Here is a 26781-nt window from a genome sequence, read left to right on the forward strand (position 1 = left end):
ATGTCTTAGCTGCAGCATAAACATAGGTTGGTATGTTAAGGTTTGGTGAGGCGTACTAAGGTGCAAGAAGTTCCATACCATGCAATACACAGCTTGTCCACTGTGTGGCGGTTACTCAACTAATGAAAACTAAAGTGCTGGAAACAATATCAGCAGATGCATATGGCACAACAGATTACTACTGTAGACAATAGCAAGCTCTGACAAGCGAGATAGTCAAGCTCCTTCCACATTCCTGTCCTCATGTGGATCCATCACTGCCACCGGAGTTGCGGAGCAAGCAGAGTAGACAATGATAAAGTGCTGGGGACGATTCTGCTCATCAGGCTCCACCATCAGCATAATCACTCCTAGTGGTCTGGTGGTACCATGCCTAGCATACCTACTGTATTACCTGGGGTTTGATGCTCTAGGAAGCGCTAAGCCACCAGAGGCTTTAGCAATAATAAGTAGTATATCCAATCCTATGCGTGACCTTCTGTCTATCCATATGAAAGTGAAGATCATACTTTTCAGTTTCCGAAAAAATGGAGACAGGAAAATAAATTTGGTCTTGCAAAAAAATATATAAAGGATTTAGGTTGCACTAACATTTTAATTGAATTAACCCATCCTGTGATTGTGAGGGGGAGTCTGTGAATGACTATATCTCTCCTCCATCTAATACCTCTTCTAGACAGTAAAACGGAGGAGAGATAAAGCTATTCACAGAAACACAAGCGGTAGGTTTGTGATATAGCAGTTGAATCCATCTGGTAAACACAGGTCCCACTTCGAACATTGAAGGACCTCCCATAGAAACTCAACAGAATCAAAGACTTTCATCTATTCTAGGGATACAATAACAGAGGACTCCTCTCCATGAGAGGCCTGGAGATGTGAATATAAACTTCTTATATTAACTGAGGTTGACTGTCCTGGCAAAAATCTGGTCTGAATGTCTGACAAAGCTGCCTGGAGCAGCGAAACCGGCCAGGACTCAGGTCTCTATCTCCTTCCAGAATACCAAACTGGTACCCCTAAAGAACCCGGAAGTGCTTATTTGTGCACACACTTACCACCCTTTGTCCAATTGGACCACCAAGTCCTAGCAGCAAGGTTGAGGTCGAGGACTATATCCCGCTCTATTCCATCCAGCGGAGGGAGTCGGTTATTTGTGCCATCCTGGGCCGCTCCTTATCAACATCTTCAAGTCCTCCCCACCATCTGCTACATTGGAGACAACCATCACGCCTCACCAGGGCCTGGGGGTCCCCTTGGGCCACGCACAGATCCCAGTCCGGTAATACCACCTCCACTGGTTCCATTTGGATTACAAATTCCTACAGTAAGGTAGAGGTAGAGGACCCATCCCGCTCCAGTCCATCCAGCGGAGGGAGTCGGCAATCCGTGTCAACTTAAGCCGCTCCTTATTCTTACATCTGGTCCTCCCTCCTTACTGCTCCAATTGGGCCTATTATTGCAGCTCCATACAGGACGATTTACATCTCAGCCCTATACAGGACTCTTGGGACTCTCCGGGCCATACATTTTCCCCAGTTTGGTTGGTGAGATATGAATTTTATGTGATTTTAGAGAATTATCAATGTATTCTGGCTATATGTATTTTAGACATTAAATCTTTTTGTACTAGATCAACCAATCCCTCATTTTTTTCACCCAACTTTACAGGTTTCATTACCTCACTTTTTACAAAGTTATACCAAGCGCAGCTCAACACCCCTTTCTTCACTTTTTGTGATAACCTGACTGAGAAAGATAGAAAAAATTTGGCCAGATTCTTGCAACTGTGTGAATCAGTAAGATAAGGCGGTACGCATCAGGAAATTTGGGGTTCTTCCTAGGTTTAGGTATCGCAATAATGATGGCCTCGAACATGGATGCTGGAAACACTCCATTGGCATAGAGAACATTAAAGAGATCTAATAATTGTGGAATAAATGATCTTGGAGGTTTCTAAACCTCTAGTGGATTTCCATCAGAACCAGGAGCCTTCTCGCCGGGAAAGGATCTTATGGCCAATTCAACCTCATCCAAATTAAGGGGCACATTTAAGAAAGATCAATCACCAGGAGCCAAACATGGGAGGCCAGCAGCAGTCACATATGACATTATGAGGAGCCTGTCTATGTGTGTCATTTTAGACCCTTCCTATATTTGGGTATATTATTTCTATAAAGAAATCACAAATATTGACTCTAAAACCAGTTACTCAATAAATGTCCCTCCTAATACCAATAACAAGGTCTCATTTACTTATTCCACTCCCTACATTATTTTTAATTGGAATTTTAATATTTTATCAAACACAATAAGCATAACCTTAAATAATTATATACTGTAAGCACAAAACACTGACATTATTGCTCTTTTGTCTCGTCTAAATGAAAGAGATGTAGTTATTTTACAAACTACTTCATTGTAAAAGATTAATTACACCTTACTTCTCTTTGAAGTATTTTATTTTAAACAGAAGACATGGCCTCCAAATACTATGGAAATGGTGAGTAATAATTCATTAACACATACTGTGGCTCTGTACATCACTGTAAAATAGTCAGCTCTCTTTAAAAAGAAGTGTACTTAACTTGTGAAGGAAAAGCGGTCATTAAAATGCAATGAATTATCTTATAGGCACAATGTTTCAAGCCCTTACTGCAATTTACTACATAAAGCATTAAGAGAAACACATTTGATTGAACATACCCATAGGCACTCTGGAGATAAAAAGTATTTTACAATGAAATATCTCTAGTGGGTTCGGCAAAACTAGCTTTGAGAAGACGACAATTTATGCAGCCCTCTGGGCACATTTTTAAATTGAGATGATGCCACTGCCTGAAAAAAAGGGTTTAATAAACAATTATAACTTTTATTTTAAATGTGATTGTAAACAAGATTACTGTATTATGGGGTCATTCGGACCTGACTGCACGGCAGCGAATTCCCACGGTGGGTGATTATCGCTAGACTATGCATGCGTACGGCCTGTAGTACACATTTATTTATTATCAGTTTCTTATATAGGGCACACATATTCTGCAGCACTTTACTGAGAATATTTAAACAGTCACATCAGTCACATGCACATGTGCGAGGCCGTCCTGCGATGAAAGCCTGCTTTTTCTTTTATCCCTGGCCGTACGCAAGGTGGTTGATAGGAAGTAGACGTCTGTGGGTGGTAACCGGCCTTTTCATGGGAGTGCCAAGGCGTGGCTGAAAAAATGCTAGAAGTGATAGGACGTGGACGCAGGCGTGTCCAAGCATTTTAGGGGAGGGTGTGTGATGTCAGCAACAGGCCGGATATGCCGGTTTTTATTGCAGCTGCCGAGTAAGTCTCTGGCTACTCTGAGCCTGCAATGACTGGTACCCAGTTTAAAAATCAATCAATGAGCGGCTTACGAATGGTTTTTAAAATATTCGCACGGCTGTGACTAGATTTGCAGCCGTACACATCTATTCACACAGCAAGCACATTCATTTGCAAGATGGGATTTCTCTCGATGGGGCTGCTACCCCCTTGCATGCTGGCCGCTGCAAATTCGTAGTCATGCGTTCAGGTCTGAATTACCTTCTATGTGTGCAATAAGTTTTGGATGTGCGTTACATTGGTAAAAGTAGACACAATGGGGTCAATACTATTAGACATGGATAATTTGCGAGTGTGAATCATCACGGCACCAGACGCACTTTACGGCAGACGGAATCCGCCTAAAAGCGGGATTACAGACACTGTAATACTGCTACAGTGCCCTTCCCTGGTGTACAGCCATGTGCCTACGTGTGCGTGTACTGTGATGCCCACTGTAAGCATCTACAGACACTTTATGATTGAGACGCCCACGTCTCAATTACAACGATGATTCTGGGCACAGACTCTGGATGTACAAGTTGTATGACTGTGACTTATGCGGAGAAGAAAGAAACTCGCTCAGCTGCGTCTGACATCACCTTCGGCTCAGAATTAGGCTTTTAGCTGCTGTCACTATTGCAGTCTGGTTGTCCACATTCGGATTTTCCTACTTAGTAAAACATGCTTATCCTTTACAGCAAGTAGTGAATATAACTGAAAGCTGGGAGACATATGGCATTGTTGCAAGGAAAATAAACAAAGTGGGTGTGTGAACTCATGGAAAAATTCGCAGGAGCAGTCTTAAGTAAAGAAAACGACCACTGCTGGACTTTGGACCTTATTCTGGTTGATTCATTTGCATGCACATTCGCACGCATCAGTGCGAACAGCAGTTGCATGCATTCATGCGAGGCGACGCCCATACCACATGCGAACGGGAGTGTTCGCAACTGTACACAAAGGGGAGTGAACTTTACCTACCCGCGCACCTGCGTGCTCGTAAGCACATTCGTGTCAGCGCAGGATCATGCCCTGTGCATGCGTGCGAACACCCTCTGTGGGTTTTCAATTTGCAACTCAGGCCATACACACAGCAGCCAAACCATCCTCAACACTATAGTTAATTACATCAAGTTGCTCACTTCATGGTGTTTATAGCAAGTAATTCTCTAAATGAGTGGCCATTAACAATTAGCAAGGAAGCGTTTATTAGATTGATGTGTTTTTTTGGTACTTATATGTTAGTTGGGCGCCCACTATAGTTAGTACGCTCATACCGCCACTATCCATGTCAGCATGGAGTTGTTTTTAGTACCGTTTTTTTATGTATTACTTCCACAACTACATTTAAATATATGTTTCCTACAAATGTCCTGGATATAAAGGTCAAAAACACATCAGTGCCTTTATTATATTAAATGTGTAACAGTTTGATAAGCAAATGGTATTAAGGTGTGGCATATTCACACACATATATATGTAGATATGAAGCATGAAAGGGATAAATGTGTGAGCTACAAAAATGTGCTTACCATGGCCCTGCATTCAGTAGATGTGGTGAGTTAATTGGTTAATGAGAAATACTTGTGCGTTGCATGGGTGAGTAGTGTGTGCAGGTGCATGTATTTTAGCTATTTAGCTAGGTGATTGGTGTTGCAAATGTTGGTCCTCTAAGCTGGAACCCTGCGAGACCCGGGAGTCACTTAGGTTTGAAAATGATTTTTATCCCACCACTGCGAGTGTACATGCAGTGTTGCGAAGCATATACACGAATCATATACACAGTCAACTCCCCGTGTATATGCCCCAGTTTACACCCATTATTGCCCTCTTGCAAGGCCACGCCACACCTTCGTTTTGGGCCTCACTCGCAAGTGTATATTTGTTCGCAAGGCTGCGAGTCTACACGGAAGATCAAAGTTGCACACGCTCAATGCGCCCATTGCGCACAGGCAATGAGCTAAATTCCGCCTTATGTGCGAATTCGCATGCAAGCATATCGACCAATTACAATCTGTTTTTTTATTTGATATGTGGTTCCAAACTAAGGGCGTTCAAATCGCGCTCAAGATCTCACATGATGGGAGATTGTATTGATATTTATTATTGCATATATCAAGCTCATTATGGTCAGTTTCAACTTCACATGGGGATGTAAAAAAGTCCTGCTTGAGCACACAATTGGATGACCAAGCATTTCAGCTCGCCACCCCACCCCTCAGTGAGCTGAAATTATGGTGCACCAGATGGCAGAAAAAAATGAATAGCAGCTGATGTGCATAGGGGAAAACAACTGGATACCTGGATGACTCAGACTAGAGAGAGTACTTACATAATGATCCTTTACAATCAGGCAGGGACATTTCTAGCAGCTGGGGACGCTTGCTACTGCCTCCACCACCACAGCCAGAATTTAACATAAGCAATTTGGACAACTTGTCCCTGGGACCCTAGTTGCAGCATTGCGGGAAATGTGGACTTTATGAGCCTAATGGAGCAGAGGGAAGACTATGAGCTGGTGAAGGTGCTGGGACTTTCACTACTGGCTGCAGCCAGGGCCGTCTTAACAGCAGTGGGGGCCCCTGGGCACAGCAATGCACTGGGGCCCTTACCCATTCTCCCCTCCTAGGGGTGGGGGGTGCTATCAGCAGCAGCTTTCATGTCCCACGGGTGGCAGGGGGTGCTCTATCTTCCACTCAACATGTAGGACCTGGAGCAGTAACTTCTGCTAATTACTCCTTTACTGCACAGGTGGTGGGAAGGAGAACACTAACGTGTGGAAGGGGGCACTGATCTGAATGAAGGGTCCCTTGTAAATGACTTCCAGGGAGGGTTGGATAATGGAGTGGGCTTAATATTTGTCATTTTCCAGTGGAAGGGCAGCTTGTTTGACTGCAGATATCGCCATTATCTGGAAATAGATTTCTTAACCTTCAATAGTTTAAAAACCTAGAGTCCCAACTTTCAGGAGGTGCTGGGAACTTGGGGATCAGAGATCAGGAGCCAGAGCAATCCATTGACAAAAATATAAAACTGTACACCAGACGTTTGGAGCTGGAGCAGGGACCGGCTGCTGGAAGGCTGATATCTCTGGTTCTGGGCATGATAGAAACAAACTGTAAGTCAGAGAGAACCTGAGAAATATGAGTGGGAATTGCAATTAACAGGTCAGATGTGGACTGCTGCTTTGAAGTTGGATATCTCCAGTTCCCCAGGACCGATTTTCAAATTTCTGGTCTCACTGGAAAAAGGGGATCCTCAGCTATCAGTATAGGGCCCTTATCCAACTGGGGCCCCTGGGCAAGTGCCCATTAAGTCCATACGAAAAGATGGCCCTGGCTGCAGCAGCAGGGGTGGATTGGGAATTAAAAACAGCCCGGGAAATATTTCGAAGCGGCCCGGGGGTGCACTTGCGCGCCGCAGGTGCACCCAAATCTTTTGGGGGTGTGGCCTAGTGATATGGGGGTGTGGCCTATTTCAACTAGGCCATGCCCCATTTTCGCTGCTGTGGTGGCTTTAAGCTGGAAATATTCTTTGTAGCAGTGCTGGCACATTTTCAACCTGTGATTATGCGGCTAGAAGTGCTGATGTTGCGTTATAGACCTATAGGCATGTCCACAGAGCACCGTGGAACTCTGTTATTTACAGTGAGGCGCGGTAAGGACAGTGTGTTACGCCAGGACTGAACTAATTAAGAACCTTGGGTTAGATTTATTAAGCTCGGTGAAGTGATAAACTGTCTGTTTTTTATCACTGGCCAATCAGCTCCTACCTTTGAAGTTACAGGCTTGGTTTGAAAAATGACAGGTAGGAGCTGATTGGCCGGTGATAAAAACCAGACCGTTTATCACTTCACAAGCTTAATAAATTTACCCCCTTGTGTCATAGCTGGCGAGGTCTTCGACCAATAACAGTCGCTCGCTGTTACCTTACAGCTGGATATGGTCACCGGTACTTAGGTGACCACCTAAACTCGGAAGGTAAGGTCTTATATAATTCAACCTGATGATTCTAGACTGATATAGAAAGAACAAAGTACTGTTTCATACTGGCCACTACGCAGATGGCAAGACACGGACCAATTGGAGAACACTGATTGATGATGCCTACTAGGACTACAGGATACACTGGTCAAATAACACTAACCAGGACAGCAGGGTACACTGGTCAGATAACACTAACCAGGACAGCAGGGTACACTGGTAGGATGACGCAACCAAGACAGCAGGATACACTGGCAGGATGATGCTAACAGGACTGCAGGATACACGAGCAAGATAGCAGTAACCAGGTCAGCTGGATACAAAGGCAGGATGAAGCTAACAGGACTGCAGGATACACGAGCAAGATACAGTAACCAGGACAGCTGGATACAAAGGCAGGATGACGTAAACCAGGATGGCAGGATACACTGGCAGAAGGATGTAAGCATACTTGCCTACTTTTGAAAATCATTTTCAGGGAGATTTGAGCTGGCATAATTTTCCGCAGTGGGTGGGGGACATGGGGTGGTGGGCCGTGGTCGCGCCCATGGGAATGCCCAGCGTTTCATGGGCATTCCCATGGTAATCCGGTGACACGGGGGTGGGAAGCGGACGTCAACTGCCCACCTGCTTCCCATACAGGGAGCCACAGATCCATGTGCACCAGGCTTTAGGGTTCTACCACTACCTTTTCCTACCTTACAATTGATTGGCGAGCACTTACTGTCCTGCTGATCTGTGTTCTACTGCAGCGGCTGCTTCCGAGGCTGGCCCCCGGAACACAGCCAGTGAGAGGAGATTGCTTTGACAGATTCCAATTCACTGCAGGGGTCCACTGCAGGAGAAAACAGATCAGCAGAATGAAGCAGCAGCTCAGCTTAACACAGCACCTGGCCTCCTGCCACTGGTAAAATCGCCCATGGCCACCAAGCGCTCTGCACACACAAACCACTCCACTCCCATATGCTGTGGCACCAGCAACAGCTATCCAGAACCTAGCAGTGGCAGTCATGACACCAGCGCATGACGTCGCCCACGCAGGCACCACTCTCCCCTTCCACGGGCATTCTGGACGTGCACCTCCGCAAGTCAAAATTTTTGGGTAGAATTACACAAAAACTAAAGTGCGGGGTAGCACGTGGCTCATTCAAAAATTGTGAGCCTTCCCGCTGAATGCGGGAGTAGGCAACCCTGACACACACCATATTAGACACTCCCTCCCCCCCCCCCCCATATTACACCCAGTGCACACACCACTATATTACAGTACACAGACCCCTCATATTACACCCAGTACAGACACCACTGTATTACTTTATACACAGCACCCCCCATTACAATACACACAGCCCCAAATATTACGCTTAGCACACACAAAAAACTATATAACATAGCACACAGCACACCCCATATTACATTACACATAGCTCCCCATATTACTCAGTACATACACCCCTATTTACCATTTGAAAACAGCCCTCCCCATATTACACAGCACATACAGCAACCTCCCCCCCATATTACAGGCTGTACACTACACATCACTAAATTATATTACACACAGCCCCCCTCCCATTAAGCAGAACCCTCCCCAGTCTATACCTTTCTGTGTTGCTTTTTTCTTCTTAGGATGTGCAGGGACCCGGCAGCGTGGTGAGGAGGCATCTCAGCAGGGAGAGGAGCAGGGAGACTAGAGCAGGGCTGGCCTGATCTGCAGATGCACGGAGCCAGCCCAGCCAGAGCCTGCTCTGTGTGTGTGTGGTGGGCGGGCCGGGCTCAGCTTTAGAGAAACAGAGCCCCGGCTGCCAGCTCTCTATGATGCAGTGACTTCCACTTCCTGTAATGTGTACACAGCAGCACGGCCACTGCTGCGGTGCCCGGCTGTGAACTCCCAAGTGCTTGCCGACCCCTGCCATTTCCGGAGAAGAGCTGCCGAGCTTCAGCTGCTTGGCGGAGGGGGAACGGCCGCTGGGAGGTGCTACGCGCGCATGCGCAGCAGCCCTCTCGCGGCCGTGTTTGCTGTGGGCAAAGTGCCTGGCTGCGGCCGCTAACCGCTGAGATCGCGGTCCGCGGCCCAGCCAGACGTTAAGGCGGCCAGTTTATGTCAGTTACGGGCCGGCCCACGGGGAAATGGCCCGGTTTCCCGGTGGGCCAATCCGCCCCTGTGCAGCAGTACCCCAGACTGGAAACCTGCATGCCCCCGCAGGTATGCCAGCCCTGTCTCCCACTTCCACCTCATACACCATGGGAGCCCAGAAGCAATGCAAGAGCAGATCCTTTCGCTGCAATGCTTAGTAAGTCTAACAGTAAGTAAATGACACAGGAAACACAATCAATAAATATTTATTTATATTGGTAATAAAAATATACAATTATTTTAAAATGTTAAAAAAATCATTCACTTATTTACACTACATTGATCTTTACCAAAAATAGTTTTTTAGTAACGGGAAACAAAATGTAATTGTTTTACAAAAGCATTAGAAGGAAGATCCATGGTATGGCTAGGGCCCAGGCTGGAAACTGCTGTATTAATGCAATATTGCCAACAACAAAGGAGACTTTTACAAACTAAATTTTAGTGTTCAAAAAAGTGCACCAAGGCTTCTGGGCTCAGAACCCATTCATCAGGAGGTATGATCTACTATATATGTATGTGTATATATGTATAATTACTGAACATATCAGCCTGCACTCCACGGCTTTAGAATGAATGTATTAAATCAAAACAGCTTACATATAGGATGTGCCAATTCCATCAACCATTGCGGCCATTTCATCAGAATATGGGCTGCGAAACATAAAGTGCAGGTACATAGGCAGTCATTGTATATGCACCTGCACTTTATGTTTCGCAGTCCATAACCGTCATACCAAGCGAGCTACATATCAACTAGCAGCTGATGTTGGACTAACGTTTAGCAGTTTTGCTAATGAAAGAAGGCCACAGATGTAGTCTTAGAACTGGAATTTCTATAATGTGACATAAAATAAGAGGAAGAGAAAATCATGTAGAAACACGGACAATGATTTTGATAAGTATCAAGCACTCATTAGTTATGTATGATATGTATATGTATCAGGACTACTAATTATCACAGATTGTATCACTAAACATCACAGATATCTGCTGTGGTTTTTCTGCTATCGGTGGCAGCGCAGGCCCTACAGCCGTCTAGTGCAATAATATGTAACTCAAAACTTGGTTTCACTAACAGTTTACAAAGCAACCTGACAGTCCAGGTTTTAAGAATATCATGCTTGTGCAGAGATGGTATAATCAAACTTACAAAAGGTAACTAATTAAGTCACCTGTGAGCATGGATATCCTTAAAGTCCAGACTATGAGGGTGCATTGAGGACCAATGGATTTTCACACGGTGCAATGTACTTTCTATTCAATCTTGATTCGATCCCGATCGTGAACATATGATGTATACTATATTGTACAGATCTGTACTATATAGTCTTGCCTGCACAGTCTATTTTTCTGTTGGATTCCGATGCCAAGGAGCATCGGGATCAAATCTAAATCGATTTGATTGTGCTTATATGAGCAAAGTCAAATAGAAAAATAGACAAAATCGAACCGTGTGTACTCCTATAAGTAAGAGAGCAAGAGAAATTTCATAATTGACATGATAAACTTCATAATATTTGTTATGTGTCTGCCCGAACCATTAATCTCAAAACAAAAATCTAATGCTAGAAAGTCCGATAGGATGTTTCATTGCCATTGTGTACAGACATTATGCAACCGGAAATATTATGCTTTTGTTATCTGTTTGTGTGACCTGAACATTTAATGACCAAATGTTTCCAGCATGCAGGGTTGGACTGGCCCACAGGGGAACCCCCCCTGGGGGCCCCACTGCCTGGGTGCCTATATCATCTAGGAATTAGGTTCCAGACAGTGTACTTTAATTACGTTTTGTACATATGTACATTATGGTAGTGGCTGTGGTGGATGGACACCCCAGGGACTGGCCACACCCCTAAACATGGCCCCTACCACTACATTACTACCCCCCGTGGGCCGTTCATGCCCCAGTCCGACACTGCTAGTGTGGACAAACTTGAAACATTTATGGGGATCAGAGGTTGTACAAGCAGCAGCTATGGATCTCAGTACAGGTGTAATATAAAGTCCACTTTTGTAATTTTGTTTTTAATTTTAAATAATTAGCAGCTTAGATTGGCTGTTATAGGAAATCTATTCATTTAGTAAATATCCTGATTACACCTGCCAGGAAGGACACATTTTAACACTTTTGCTCCTCTGTAGGCTTTTGCTTCTTTGACGAACTGAACCTGAATTTTGATCTTGGAGCAAAGGCGGTCTCTCGGAAATGTCTTTTTCCTTATTAGGAGATGTTAGAGAGTTTTTTCTTCCAAAGGCAAAAAGTTGAGAGGTCATATTCGATATCTCCTGTGTGTGATCGACAGTAGGCTGTGCTCTTCCATCTGTGCTTTCTTCCTCAGATTTTAAATGCTGGTCATTGGACGAATTCTTTTTTTGTTTCCTCTCCAATTTTAGACTGTTAATAGTTTCTAACGCCTGGTTCAACTCTTGCCTTGATCTTTCTATTTCAAAAACAGATTGATCTCGTATTTCTCCACATTTTTTGAGCGAGTTATCCAAAGAGACAAAAAATTCTTTGCCCAATTTTGAAAAGGCCTCTTCACCTTTATGAAATACAGATAACATATCAGGCACATTTACTTTATTACTGGCCATCATTGTAAAAGTAAAGCACCAGCATCCATATTAATAAATGAATCTGCATAGGGCATACCAATTACAATCATATTCCATCCTAAGGGCAGTATTCAATGAGAATAATTCTCCGTGCATGGCGAGAGATTTTTTCTCTCGCCATGCACTCGCCCTGTTCCGGAGGTTCGCTGCCACTCCTGCTCCCACTATTCAATGTGGTTAAGACTCGCCGCCAGACTCGCGGCGAGTCTTAACCTCTGCAGCGGACGAGCGTCCGCGGCAGGGAGCTGGCAGGGAGCCGGTGGCAGCCAGGGAGATTAAAGTCTCCCTGGCTGCCCCAGAACATATGTGGAGGGGAGGAGGGCTCCCCGGGACCCAGGCAGCACAAGCTGCCCCCCCCCCTATAGTCAGCGGGGGACCGTGTATTCACTGCACCCGATCGTGCATATGTAATGATCGGATGCAGTGAATATATGAATATCTAATGAGCGGCTCGAGAGCTCCGGCCCCCTGCTGGCTGCTCTGTGTAAAAAAAAAAAGAAAATGTAAAAAATATATTTTTTTAATTAAATATATATTCATGTGCTTATAAGCACATGAATAAAAATAACATGCCCCTTCACAGAAAAAAAAAATCCTGATTTTTTTTACACCAAAATTAAAAAAAAAAACCTTTTAGTTTAAAAGTTCACATTCCAGTTCTCCATGAAAAGATGGAGAATTGCTACACGGAGAGACACACGGCAAAAATCACTTAAAAAGACGGCGAAAATATCACATTGAATAGGGTAGTTTACTTTTGGAGAGCAAAATGCTCCTTCCAACGCGAAAATAGCACAAACTCGCCATAAAACAAGGCAAATTTTTCTCATTGAATACTGGCCTAAGTGGCATAACATAAAGACATAGAATCTGACAGCAGATAAGAACCACTTGGCCTATCTAGTCTGCCCATGTACATACACACACTTGAACACTAGGGTAAATTTTTGTTGGGGGCCAATTAACCTACCAGTATATTTTTGGATTGTTGGAGGAAACCAGAGTACCCAGCGAAAATCCACACAAGCATGAGGAGAACATACAAACTCCACACAGTTGGTGGGACTATGGTGGGAACCAAACACATACAGTGCTGTAAGGCAGTAATGCAAACTATTACCCCATCCGCACTTCACACACATAGAGAAGCTTCAACGGCTAATGACAGACATCATGCATATTATAAATGCTGTGAAAGATTTGGGACCACGGTTTGGTTTAAAAAAAAATCAAAGTGTTCCAAAGTGAACAGTTTTTAAGATTTATATCAAAAAGGATCTACTGTTAAAACTTCAAAAATTAGAATGTGATATATTTAAATTGGTTATTTTTGGCTTTCAAAAATACATTACAAAGCTGTAAATCAGAAAAAATTGTGGAAATGTATTGGCAAATATAAACCATGTAAAACTAATGATATACAGTTACTGCCTAAATAAGCAGTTATGTGGAACAAAGTACATCTAGTATATAGTGGCTATAAACAGTATTCACCCCCTTTGGCATTTTCTTCATTTTATTTTATTACATCAAAATATATTTATTTAAAAATTCTTCTAACTGAAAAACATAAATATGTCAATGATTTGGCGGCAGATGTACTATAGCAGCACTTATCATTGACTGCACAAGGATTTATTTAGGTGTACTGTGGCAAAAGGGGCAAATTAATAAATTATTGTCTGTTTTAATTAAGTTTTATATAACATTATAGAGTGTTTGTATAAATCTGTGATCCCAATTTCACGATATATCATTGTATTCATTGCAACAACAAAATAAAATGTAAAACTTGCCCATTATAGTGAATACTTTTTGTCACCACTCTATTTAATATTAGAATATACTGGAGGTCATGTCTGGTACAGTATGCAATGCATCTCCTAAATAAAGTATGTAAGCTGCATATAACATAGTGGTTGGATTCACTTATGGTAAAAGGACTAAAATTCTTTATGATTTTTTTTTAAAGACTAGATAAAAACGCAGGTGTTTTCACAATAAGGGGTAGATTTATTATAGCGGCGCTAAAAGTGCCGCTATAACACTTTCTGCTTTGCCTCATTAGCAAGGCGAAGCAAGAGGGGAGAGCGACAAGATCTACTAAGATCTTGCCCGCCGAAGCGGGGGAACGCTAACTCCCACCTCCGGCGACGCCTCCTCCAGCTGACAGCGCATCAGTTAACACTGCTTCTCCCTGGCCGGCTGGACTGTGCATGCGCGGGATCTCGCTACTCACGCGAGATCCCCAGCGCAGCTCAGAGCCAGCAGCAGGGACAGCGCTGTCCCTGCTGTAGGCATAGGGCATCGCCGCCTGCAGCTGTCGAAGGCGATGCTGACCGTTCATAAATCAGGCAGGAGGCAGGCACACACTACAAAATATTGTAGCTGCGCTATGCCTCCTGCCCCACATCGCCGCACATAAGACACCCGCTCGGGTGTCATAGATCAGGGGAAGTGCTATCCCCTGCCATTAGGCGCATATTCCCCTGATCGTCAGTTAATAAATCTACCCCTAAGTAACAAAGGAAAGTCAGAAATCATCTACCAAATGCAATAATGTAAAAATGTGTTAAAGAACAGCTTAAAGACACTGGAAAAATACTACAGTACATCTATGGGAAAAAAGTCTAAGAAAAAAAACATTAAAAGGTTTAATATGTGCTATGCTATTGGCTGTTCGGAACCAAGTTACCTTCATTTTGCTGGGTATTTGATGGAGTCAATGTGTCAACTGCATCCTGAATCTGTTCCGCATTGTTCTTAAAAATTGTTAAGAAGTTTCTCAGAGCTGTTTCCGAAGCTTCTGTTTTAAGGTCAGCATAGGAGGAAAGGACATCTGCACACACACACACACACAAAAAGATAAAACATTTACTTAAAATACATTATGCTGAAATGTTCTGCTTTGTTCACCTGACAGTATCAAACAATTATTGTGAAAAAACAGCAAATTGCGTATGGACACACTCATGTCAGAATAGCAGTACCAATAAATAGAACAAAATGTCCCTTAACTTAAATTTATAGAGATTTCACCTCTAAATGTAATTATATATAGATTAAGATATAGTGGTTAGTGAAATATTAGACAAACAGTACAGTATATCCATGACAACTGAAAAATAATGTTAAAACAAAAAAAGAAAGTGATTCAAAAGATGTATGTGTCGTCACTCATTTATGTGCTAATATTTGTGTTAAATACAATCCATAATATTACAATGATCACTCTCCTGGTAATTAACCCTTTGAGTGCCAAAATCTCTGTGAGAGATGTGCAAAATATCTGCTAAAAATGCCAGTGTCGCTCACATTTGTTATATAAATGCACATAAAAATGTGTAAAAAAGATAATATTTCCTATGTAAGGTAAACATTACAGGTCAATATAATGAGTACAAATGTTTGCTTGCCCATTTTGACACCTATTTTGACAAATTCCCTGGGACTCAAAGGGTTAAGGGAGAGTGTATGTCAGTGCGTCTATCAGTCCGATGCCAACCTGCTTGCTACATTGCAGACCATACTGCACATGCATAGTAGGAGTCCAGCATACGCACAAAGTGTCTAACACCAATAGTACTGCAATCAGGTCTCAAGTACACAAATAGAATATCATAGTGGGATTATTGATAGACTTTGAAATTCAGGCCCTAATTCAGGCTGGCTCGGTAAGCTGCGATCCCCTCGGTACCATGCAAGGGGAGGTATACGAGAACACATCCACTCACATGCCTCCGTTAGCAGGAGAAATCATTCGATGGTTAATGACCATCAAACGATTTCTCCTGCTTTCCCAAATAAAAGTTAGTCTCAACTGACTTTTGTTTACGAGCTCTAGGACGAAGACGGGGCGGGCGGCTGACGTTCTGTGATGTCAGCCGCCCGACCCCAGCAGGCATCGGCCCGCTTGTGTGCCCATTGGAAGGCCCAGCATTTTCACGGGAAAGCCCATAAAACGCTTGGCGTTCCCATGGGCTAGCCCCGTTTTCACCCCTGTCCATCCCGGCCCTCCCTCCCCGTAGCGAACGGCCCGACGAGTGTGTAACTCACCAAAGCCGTTTGATGTTGGGGTGTGCACATGCGCAGAAATGTGCTTACATAAACCCCGATCGTCGGGACTGGGGACAAATTCAGGTTGCTATGAGTGACCCTGAATCAGCCCCTTAGTCCGCAAGAAAATAAGTTTGAGAATCCTTTATTTTTATTATTCTTTACAGACTGTATGTATGTAGATTTATTATATCTTTTTTTTTTTTTTTACTTTGTTATTCTGCTGTGTCTTTGTATGCAGCGGCTGGGCTATAATCTACATAACCCGCAGGAGGCATCTTCAGTGAAAAATCTCCAACTGCCGCACTGGATCACCTGCACTGCGGCTATTGTTCATCTGAATAACTCAGGTTACTCAGGATGTCCACATAACTCACGCAGCTAGAGCTAGGATTCCCTACTTACAACACATAAGTGTTATAGAGCACAATATTTAAATGTATTTAAATTACTATAAAACTTGCACAGTTCGCGATGCTATTTTACTACAGCTTTTAGACAGGACACTGTGTTATTGCCACTATACTAGATCACAATGACCTAGTCCTTTGTAAAGGTTAAAACTATTAACAGCACAGAACATGTTATCTTGACGTGTGTGTCTAGGACGTGTAAATGTTCCTTCTATCTTACTAACCTTTAAGTGGGGAACAAACAACTGTAACAACATTTTCTTGAAAATTATGATAGGCTTGCTTTATTCCTTGGAAAAGAGCTTGCGTGTACTGGACTTGTAAGTTGTAAAAACCCCTGTGGAAATCAAGTTCAGCTTCCAGAGCATGGTTCTAGACAAAAAAAAAAGAAGAAAATAAGACTACGAGCATCTTACTTTTATAATGAAAAAATTCACCTAGCACTTCTACATAATTAAGGCAGGTTTTGTCAGCAAATCAGTACAGGAAGCATGGCCACAACATGGAGCAGAGTGGCCACACCAGCAGGGTATGTAGTACATCGGGTGGGGAAAAGAGAGAACTGCTCCTGCTCAGCCGCAGAAGTCTCTCTCCCCGGCCCAGCAAACACTGATGTGAGCTGGGCTGCGGATTGTCCAGGGAGGCTGCTGCTACTGAGCAGAGGCAATCTCGGTACTTGTGTATTATCAAGGCGCCCACTAAGCAATTTGCTTAGTGGGCTATTCTGCTTAGGAAAATCGCATCGCATGGGCCATTTTAGTGCCATGCGATGTGCGATGCGAAGCGATTTTCCTATGTAATTTATTCACTGCTCTCTCAGCCTCGGGGGTTCGCATCGCAGGGCATCGCACCTGCCGCAAAATCGCATGCAATCACAGGGTGTGCGATGCCATGACATTACCTATACCATAAAATGATTGTATGACATACAATGATGTTATAGTGGATAGTGGGGGAATGAAAAGGTCGGAGGACGCGTTCCGCTGTGCTCGCCACGCTTCGGGGTGGCGTTGATAGTTTGGGGGCTAAAACATCATTGTATGTCATACAATTATATTATGGTATAGCTAATGTCATGGCATCGCACACCCTATAATATATGCGATTTTGCGGGACATGCGATGCGATGCCCCAGGGCTGAGAGAGCAGTGAATAAATGACAGTAAAAAATCGCATTGCATGTCCCTTAAATGGCCCATGCGATGCGATTTCCCTACGGTGCCATACGTAGCAAAACTGGGCGCCGTGATAATACACAAGTACCGCAATCTCCTCTCCATCCCTGAAACTGTTACTGGGGAGGGGGTAATAAAAATCTCCCTCCTGGATCTGCCTCCCATGCAAAGGAGACACATCTTCCCAGTGTGCAGTGAGTACATTTACTTTTTGTATTGACTCCTTTTTAAAAAAAAACACGAATTTTGTTGCCACATGTGCCCTATTTGGACAGCTGCACTCTCCCCTCCTGGTACACAAGACTGTCACTGGTCTCAATGACCTCTGCTCAACCGTGTACACTAGCGCGATAAAGTCTTTGACCAAAATTTATGTTTTCTTGTATTTCTCTATCTTAATGAATATCATCTTTATTATTATTATTATTATTATTATTAGAAATGGCACTTTAGGACTTTACTTCAAATGTACTATACTTGTTTTCGCATACTGTTTAGAAACACAAGCGTATTTCAATATTCACTTGATGCTTGGCAACATTCAAACTCTTTCTGAAGAGTTGCTTAAAAATTTAAAATTCTGCTATCTAGCATAAGAAAAAGGTACAAACATGACTAAAAAATGTACTGGACACAGATCAAAACGGGAAACAGGAAACGTACATCAAAAAGGGAAAATACATTATCGTCATAAGTAAGTGAAATTGTAGACTCCCAGCGACTGCAAATAAAGAAGAACTCTAAAATATTAAACTTTAGAATTAGTTGAAACAGTTAATAGACACCTGCGTAATGTAGGTCTATATGGTCGCATAGCTTGCAAGAAACCATTGTGAGGTGTGTAAATAAAATACACCACCATCAATGGGCCAAAAAACACTAGTATTGGACACTGGATTAGAGGAAAAAAAGGATTTTAGACCCACAATTTCAAATATAAACTTTTTGGAACCAGCACATAGAATGCACACATCTAAAATAGTATACACGCATCTAAAGTAGTATGCAGACTAAGGTGTATGAATTAATAGAAAAGTAGAGAAAAGCATTAAGTTCTACAAATTATTACATTGCCTCCTCAGTTCTTGATCTCAATCCCATTCAGAATCTCTGGTGTGAAGTAGAAAAGTTTGTGTAATGGCTCCGACAAATACTAAAAACTTATGGGAATGTGTGAATGAGGCCTGGAAAGGCATAACTTACAAAACTTGGTGTCTTGAATGCCCAAATAATGTGAAGCAGTGATACACGCCACACATCGATGAAATCCAAATTTAATATTACATTTATGTTATAATATAAAATGATAAATAAATCATTTTGTTGTTTATCAGGTGAAATATTCTTGTCAGATTGCTTAGAAAATGCCCTGTGTGTAGGCCCCATTACACTCACTGAGAGAATCTGTTAACTTTGTTGTACTAATTATGGAAAACAATAAATGACTGTGTTATCACTAATAGGTTCACACTGTAAATTGACCATGGCCGACATTGACTGAGTAATATACGTTTGTGATAGAGAAGCAAGTACAAGGCTGTTATGAGGCAGCAGAAACGATCTCTACAGCCAGGAATGAAAGATCAATAAAACCTTTTAGAAGGAATAAAATGGACACTTTCAGAGACACGTTACACAATGTCGGGATTGATGGGCGTAAACCACTTTACATGAAGTGAATATTGCCGCTAATATTGCAAATGATCTATACAGATAAACACTGTATTTATACACAGTAAGTGCCGAGTATAAAATCTTTAAAAATGATATACGGTATAAAAAAAAAAAAAACATATAATTTTTGGTTCGGTCTTAAAAGAAGACGAGACAGACACAAAGAGAATTTCGCTCCATTCTGCAAAACAAAGGTGTTTCCAGCCATGGCAGTGTGACAGTATATATTTTCACAAAGATTCATAAGCACAGCTGGGTTCTGCTTTCCTGTTGTCTGTAAAAATAGATGTGGAATGATTCCAACATGCTGTATATAGTCTTTCTTCTACAACACCTGCAGAGCTGAGGAAGGAATTACAATTTCTTCCGCATACTTTGTAAACATTTGTCACTTTTTCATTTTATTGACAGATAACACAGTAAGACGCACGTCTGCAATATTTACCAGGATACATCACTGGACAAATACATCATTGCACGAATGTCTTGTGTGGGATAAATTATATTAAAAAACTAGAATAATAGAAATGAGTATGTAAAAGAGTTAGGAATATTAAAGATAATAAAAGTTATAGTTAAAAGGAAAATAAGTAGGTTTGCAATAATAATCTATGCAGCAAGGTTAGTGGGCATAGGCGTGCGCACGGGGGGGGTGCCAGGGGTGCACAGGCACCTCCTAATGACCCGGCACCCTCCACAGGATTGCACGCAAAACATATTTTCAGCAGCACCCGCGGCGGTCAGGACTGCTGCATGACTTGCCTGCCGCCGCTGGTCTCCAGCACGCCAAACAGATCACCGCGGCTGGGGACATAATGGGTGTTGCTGCTGCGTGGATGGACCTGCTCGCTGTCTCGCTCAGCTCCATAAGGTCAGTCCCCACTCCCCCAGCCAGGCAGGCAGGCAGAATTGACACAGCCGGTCAGACACTCGGTATGACTCTCCTCTTGCAGCTAGCTGGAGGCGATGGGAACTGCAGCTGAGCAGCAAACCGGAGCTCAGCGAGGGGAGAAGGAACTCGGCAGGGAGATGCCACTGAGTGGGGAGCTGGAGCACTGCCGGAAGCCGGAGCTCGCATGGTGGGTTTGCGAGCCCCGCTCCCCTCAACTGGAAGCCGGAGCGTGCAGGGTCACGGTGGGTTTGCGACCCCCACTCCCCGCAGCTAGAAACTGGAGTACGCAGGGTCATGGTGGGTTTGTGACCCCCGCTCCCCGCAGCTGGAAGCCGGAGCATGCAGGGTTGGTTTGCGGCCCCCCTCCCCTCAGCTTAATGTAGGGGAAGCTGACAGCCAGCTTGTGTTCACGAGCTGGATGGTGTAGGAGGGGAGGTGCTGATGAGCACTCTTATGTCCCTCCTGCCTACAGCCCTGCAGGCATGCGCTGAGCCCTCCAAACCTACTGCACATCCCTTAGCTCCTGGCTGGAAAGGAAACACAGCCCACTAGCACAGACATCCAGGTAACTGCTCAACTGGGCACCTCAGCGCAAGCTCTTCTGCCCACTCTCATTATGCTGCCCCTTCTCTGATCTCTCCCCATGATTCTCGCTCCCTATGCCCTCCCCCCCCCCCCTTCCCCCTCCAGGCCTGTCAACAAATATTTAGGGGCAGCCAGAAAACATTGTGCCTAGGGGCAGCCTGACCCTTAAATTTGCCCCTGGCTTTAATGTGTGATGGGCATTACAGTGTGTGGCATTATATGGGCATTACAGTGTAAATTTTTGCAGCCCGCCTTTGGCACGCACTGTCCAGATTTCTAGTGTATTTAAGGAGTATGATTCTTTCTACAGTGCATTTACATAAATAAGTCACCTTGTATTTTGTGTGCATTGATGGCCAATAAGAGTTTATAGACACGCCCAGAAGGCGGTGATGGACACGCCCAGAAGGCGGTGATGGACACACCCCTCCAATGGTGCACCCCCTAAAACAATGGGCTGCGCACGCCTATGTTAGTGGGGCACATGTAATCTCATGGTACTGCTATACCATAGACTTGAATGGGACCCAGCTCGGATGTTAATGTAAACATCATGCGTCAGTGATCAGGATTTTTTTTTTACTCCTACCCCTGTAGAGGTGAAAAAAATTCCCTGGTACTTCTGGCTAACGGGGCAGACTGATTTCTGAAGTGCCTGGAGATCAATTAGTAATTTACCACAGCTAATTGAGTTCCCACCCATAGACACATACTCAGCATGCACTATTCTTGCCTAGAAAGCACACACTCACTCAATTCTGCCACTGTGATCCTTTCTGTCTGCCTTTCTCAGGGAACTGGGTCATTGAGGACTAATGATAGCAACGTACACTTGGTTGGACCAAATAGATCACCGGTCCCCCTCCACCCACCTGTAATGCTTGATTGAGCTGTTTTACACTGTATTGCCTATGTGTATCAATGTAAGTTATTTATACAGTATACATATATTTCACAGAAAATATTTTAGTAATTAACACCAGTTCCTTCCCCCAGTGGAGCTTACAATCTATAATCTCCATTGCATGTACACTCATCAGCATACAATATACACTAGAGTTAATTGCTGACAGGAGCCAATTAACCAGTCCTGTAGGTCATTTCAATCAGAAGTCAGACACATAGTGTATGTGAAAAAGATAAGTCAGTATATATTTTCTATATTAGATAATAGAAAAGTACTAAAAAAAAGTTTGTCAGTTAGGGGGCATACGCACAGGGCGATAGTTCCCCATATTCTACGCCATCTATACAGATCGCTTAGAAATGAAACACGGATCGCTCCGTGTGTATGCCTTTGAGCAATGGGCAGTCCCGCTCGTCGCCATTGCCAGCTCAGATTTTGACCACATGTGGTCAAGGCCTAGTTAGATCGCGCTGCATGTGGTGTGAGACAGAGGACACTCTGGTGCGCTGGTGCGTTGCATGTGTGCTGACCGATCTGTGCTAAACTACATCACTTAGCACAGGGCTGAAGTCGCCCTGTGTGTACGGGGCTTAGAGTGCTGGAGATGCCGTCAATGCAGCTGAAAACTTCCATATAGTTAATCAGAAATACATAATAAACTTAGTATATCTAAAGAGTTTTTAGATATACTTCTACATGTATTGACTCGTACATGCATGTAAGCTGCATATATCGTATATAATCTTGCCTTTCAAAAATACAGATGCAGTCCCTCTCTTTCATTGCCAGCGCTCGCCAGAACATCCCTGCTGGTGAGCGATGGCGGAAAGGGACTCCATTAGACTGGGTGCGCGAGCGTCTCACACACACGTGTGTCCCAGTCAGTTGGTGGCTGGGTGGCGGGACCCTGCCCCTCTCGGCTTCAGGGAGACGGGCAGGGTTAGGGGATGTTCGGGGCGGCGGTGGGGACCGGGAAGGTGGTGGACAGCAGCAGGGTGCTCCGTCGGAACTGGGCGTGCGAGCGTCTGATGAGTGCGCGCCCCCTTCTGGTGGCTGGCAGGGGCTGGCGATTCTATTCTATTTTGTGAATCAATGAAGCATGTATAACATTTAGATTTACTGTGCAATTATTTCAGCTTAATTCATACTGTACTTAGTGACTCTCCTTGAATGTCAGGGAGACTCCCTAAAATAGTTATCATCTTCCCAACTCCCTCTTACCAATCTCCCAGTGGTTTGGCCAGATGGGCACAATGCAGTGATACAGTAATGTCATCACACTCTTCACACCATGAGGAAATACTAGGGAGAAGAATAAGGAGGTTGATTTTTCCAAGAAATGTCCTCGTCTCTGCATTCCCGGATGGCTATATGAGTGACTGTCTGCCTAAGAATGTGTGATGTATTACAGGAGATGGCTGAAGAATTAAATAAATAGGTCCAATGTTAACATGATTAAAAGGTCACCGTGCAAAATGGTCAACACAGAAATGTGTTGTTTTTTTTCATGATTTTTAGGATTAGGCTTAGGCACTTCAGGGATAGTCTGCTGGAGAGGACAGTTGAGATTAGGCACTTGTTGGAGGGTTAGTGTTGGGCTAGGCACTAGGGGCAGGGTTAGAATTAAAAATAACAAAAAAATGCATTGACCTTTTGGTTGTCAGTCTTTCGAACATGTTGAACTATTGACTCTGTCGACCTACAGTAAGTCAATATCGACCAATTAACTAACCAACCATATGACCTATTGACTGTCTATCCATGTACTGTCAAGTCTTTTAATTTTGGTTTATTTATTACGTTATTTCTATAGCGCACACATATTCCGCAGCCCTTTACATAGAATATTTGAACATTCACATCATCGCCTGCCTCAGTGGAGCTTACAATCTACATAATTCACAGTTAATAGTAAGGAGAGAGTTGAGGGGGTTATTTAAGATGACAGAAAAAGAGAGCAACATACACTATGTTTAATATACACTCATGTCTCTGGTAAAATATCTCAAGTCGGTGGATTCATGAGCAGACTTTTATTGGCCATCTATGCATGCTCTTTTACTGACTGCTGCAGATTTCTTTTAACACTGACAACTGCACATGGTATGCCAAACTTTAATACTTGCTTTTAAGCACAGCCTCCTGTCATATTTACCCTTTCCCGCCATTATCTAGCTGTTATATAACTCATTTAGATTTGATCGCAAGTCAATTTTATGACACGCCTCTAAGCAAGGAGCAGTGCACAAAGCTTCTACAAAGCTGCCCACATAGATGATGCAACTATGCAAGTGTGAGTTAACTTCTAGCCCTATAATTAGGTTGAATTAAGTTATTGAATTAAAATACCACAGTCCCATGTCCTGGTTAAGACATTTCTATCTACTACTACTACTTGATGTTATGGGTTACTTCTTGAATTTATTTGTGGTACTATCATTGAATGGACGCTAAGATTTTGTTTCCCAGACTGAATATATATGTCTGGTTGGTCTTTTAATTTATTATTTTACAACTGAATGTTTTTGACATCAGTCGGTAATCCTTTTCCCTACTTGTGTAACAAAATAAAATACAGATCTTTCAAAATAAAAATAAAAAACAGTTCAAACAGCCCATTGCTGAAATAAATTATAATTTATGAGAATGCAATTTGCTCACTAATGACTTGTGACATCATTAGCGTATGGAACACTAAATGTCAGTAATGTTGAGGGTTCCTTTGTGTGTAATACTGTTATCAATAGGCGTAAAGATGGACCCGCTCTCATCTGAGCATCTGCTGGTGTGCCATTCAGTGCGAATGAGGTGCGCCTGTGTGTGTGAGACACTCACGCACCCCATTCGCAGCAATGGATGCACGAGCATGTAAGATGCTTGTGCGTCCCTGTCCCGGCGTGATGAGTCAGGCCGCCTCGGCATAACCGTTCACCACAGCTCCATCAGTAGGTGATGGGTGCAAGCTAAAAAATGTACAGTTCAAAAATTCTATTTTAATAAAATATCCTGTTAACACTAATTAAATGACAAGTAGTAAAATGAAGACGGACCTTACTCAAAAGTATCTTTAACCCCTTCATGACAGAGCCAGTTTGTGCCTTCATGACAGAGCCCTTTTTTTCAAATCTGACATGTCATACTTAAGTGGGGATAACTTTTTTTTGCTTTTACTTATCCCAGTGATTTTGAGATTGTTTTCTCGTGACACATTGTACTTCAAGTTAGTGGTAAATTTTGGTCGATACAGTCTGTGTTTTTTTGTGAAAAATACCAAAATGTCGTGAAAAAATGGAAAATTTTGCAATTTGCAAAATGTCACATTTTCTGCTTGTGAGACAAATAAACATACCACTCAAAATAGTTAATAACTAACAAAGACCATATGTCTACTTTATGTTGCAATCATTATTTCAACCTCCTTTTCATTTTTTTGGACACTAGGAGGCTTCAAATATGAATAGCAAATTCTCAAATTTTCAAGAAAATTTCAAACTCTGATTTTTTTAGGGACCAGGTCAGTTATGATGTGACTTTGAGTGACTTGTATGTGAGACACCCCCATAAATGATGCCATTTCAAAAACTGCACCCCTCACAGTATTCAAAACAGCATTTTGGAAGTTTGTTAACCCTTTAGGTGTTTCACAGGAATTAAAAGAAAGTGTAGGTGAAATTTCAAAATTTAATTTTTTTTGCAGATTTGCAAATTTAATACATTTTTCTAAGGAACACAGTAGATTTTACTAGAGAAATGTGACTAAAAATTGATTCCCCCAATACTTTGGTTTTCATAAATATCCTATATGTGGCCCTAGTGTGCACGGTGACCAAACCACAGGCTTCATAATAGAAGGAGCACCTACTTGATTTTGGAGCCTCCTTTTTATGAGATTATTTTTTAGGCACAATGTAGGTTTCTAGGCACCATAAGATGCTAAAAGTTAGGTACCCCCCCACAAGTGACCCCATTTTGCAAACTACACCCTTCAGGGAATTCATCTAGGGGTATAGTGTACATTTCAAACCCCCAGGGGTTTCACCAATTGTGGTACAACTGGGCAGTGAAAATGAAAAAAATTAATTTTTCATTTTCACAGCTCAGTTGTATCAAAATTGGTGAAACCCCGGGGGGTTTGAAATGTACACTATACCCCTTGATGAATTCCCTGAAGGGTGTAGTTTGCAAAATGGGGTCACTTGTGGGGGGGTTCCACTGTATGGGTGTTTCGGGGGTCATTCAACCAGAATCTGTGCTGCAAAATCCAAAAATCACTCCTTCCCTTCTGAGTCCTGCCATGCACCCAACTGGTATTTTTTGGTCACACATGAGGCATTGCCGTACTCGGGAGAAATTGGGGCACAGATTTTGGGGTGCTTTGTCTCCTTCATTCCTTGTGAAAATGAAAAATTTTGAGCCAGATCTGCATTTTTGTGTAAAAAAATGTAATTTTTTACAGAAAAATGCAGTTCTGGCTCAAATTTTTTTATTTTCACAAGGAATGAAGGAGACAAAGCACCCCAAAATCTGTGCCCCAATTTCTCCCGAGTACGGCAATGCCTCACGTGTGACCAAAAAATACCAGTTGGGTGCATGGCAGGACTCAGAAGGGAAGGAGTGATTTTTGGTGGTGGAATGAATGGTGGGTGCTATGTCGCATTAGCAAGACCCCCGAAGCACCAATACAGTGGAACCCCCCCACAAGTGACCCCATTTTAGTCACCAGCTTTGGGAGGGGGGCTGGCGCTGCGGCTGGCGGGGGGGTGGGAGGGGTGCTGGCGCTGCGGCAGCCGGGTGGGTGGGAGGGAGGGGGGCTGCCGGGTGGGAGGGGGGGGGGGCTGGCGATCGGGGGTAATCGGTGCGGTATATACACACACACACACACACACACACACACATATATATATATATATATATATGTGTGTATATATATATATATATATATATATATACATATATATATACACACACATATATATATATATGTA

At 43.1% G+C, this 26781-nt stretch overlaps 1 protein-coding gene across 3 annotated transcripts in view; it reads right to left on the reverse strand.

Annotated features, from left to right (window-relative positions):
• Nucleotides 1-2624: 2624 nt before the first annotated feature.
• The window catches only part of LOC146016524 (uncharacterized), a 111735-nt gene continuing 87578 nt past the window's right edge, over nucleotides 2625-26781 (reverse strand). For 2 of the 3 annotated variants that reach the window (XM_083151738.1, XM_083151737.1), the window contains 3 exons: nucleotides 16788-16935; nucleotides 14790-14933; nucleotides 9741-12021 (listed from right to left, as the gene is read on the reverse strand). In XM_083151738.1, the coding sequence (XP_083007864.1) occupies nucleotides 11573-12021; nucleotides 14790-14933; nucleotides 16788-16935 (741 nt within the window). In that variant the 3' untranslated portion in view covers nucleotides 9741-11572. Of the gene's footprint in view, nucleotides 2839-9740; nucleotides 12022-14789; nucleotides 14934-16787; nucleotides 16936-26781 lie in introns of those variants that run through there. The other variant, XM_083151739.1, reaches the window with a different exon arrangement.

This window comes from Crinia signifera, chromosome 1 (genome assembly GCF_055691185.1).
Source record: "Crinia signifera chromosome 1, ASM5569118v1, whole genome shotgun sequence".
NCBI classification, from domain to species: Eukaryota; Metazoa; Chordata; class Amphibia; order Anura; family Myobatrachidae; genus Crinia; species Crinia signifera.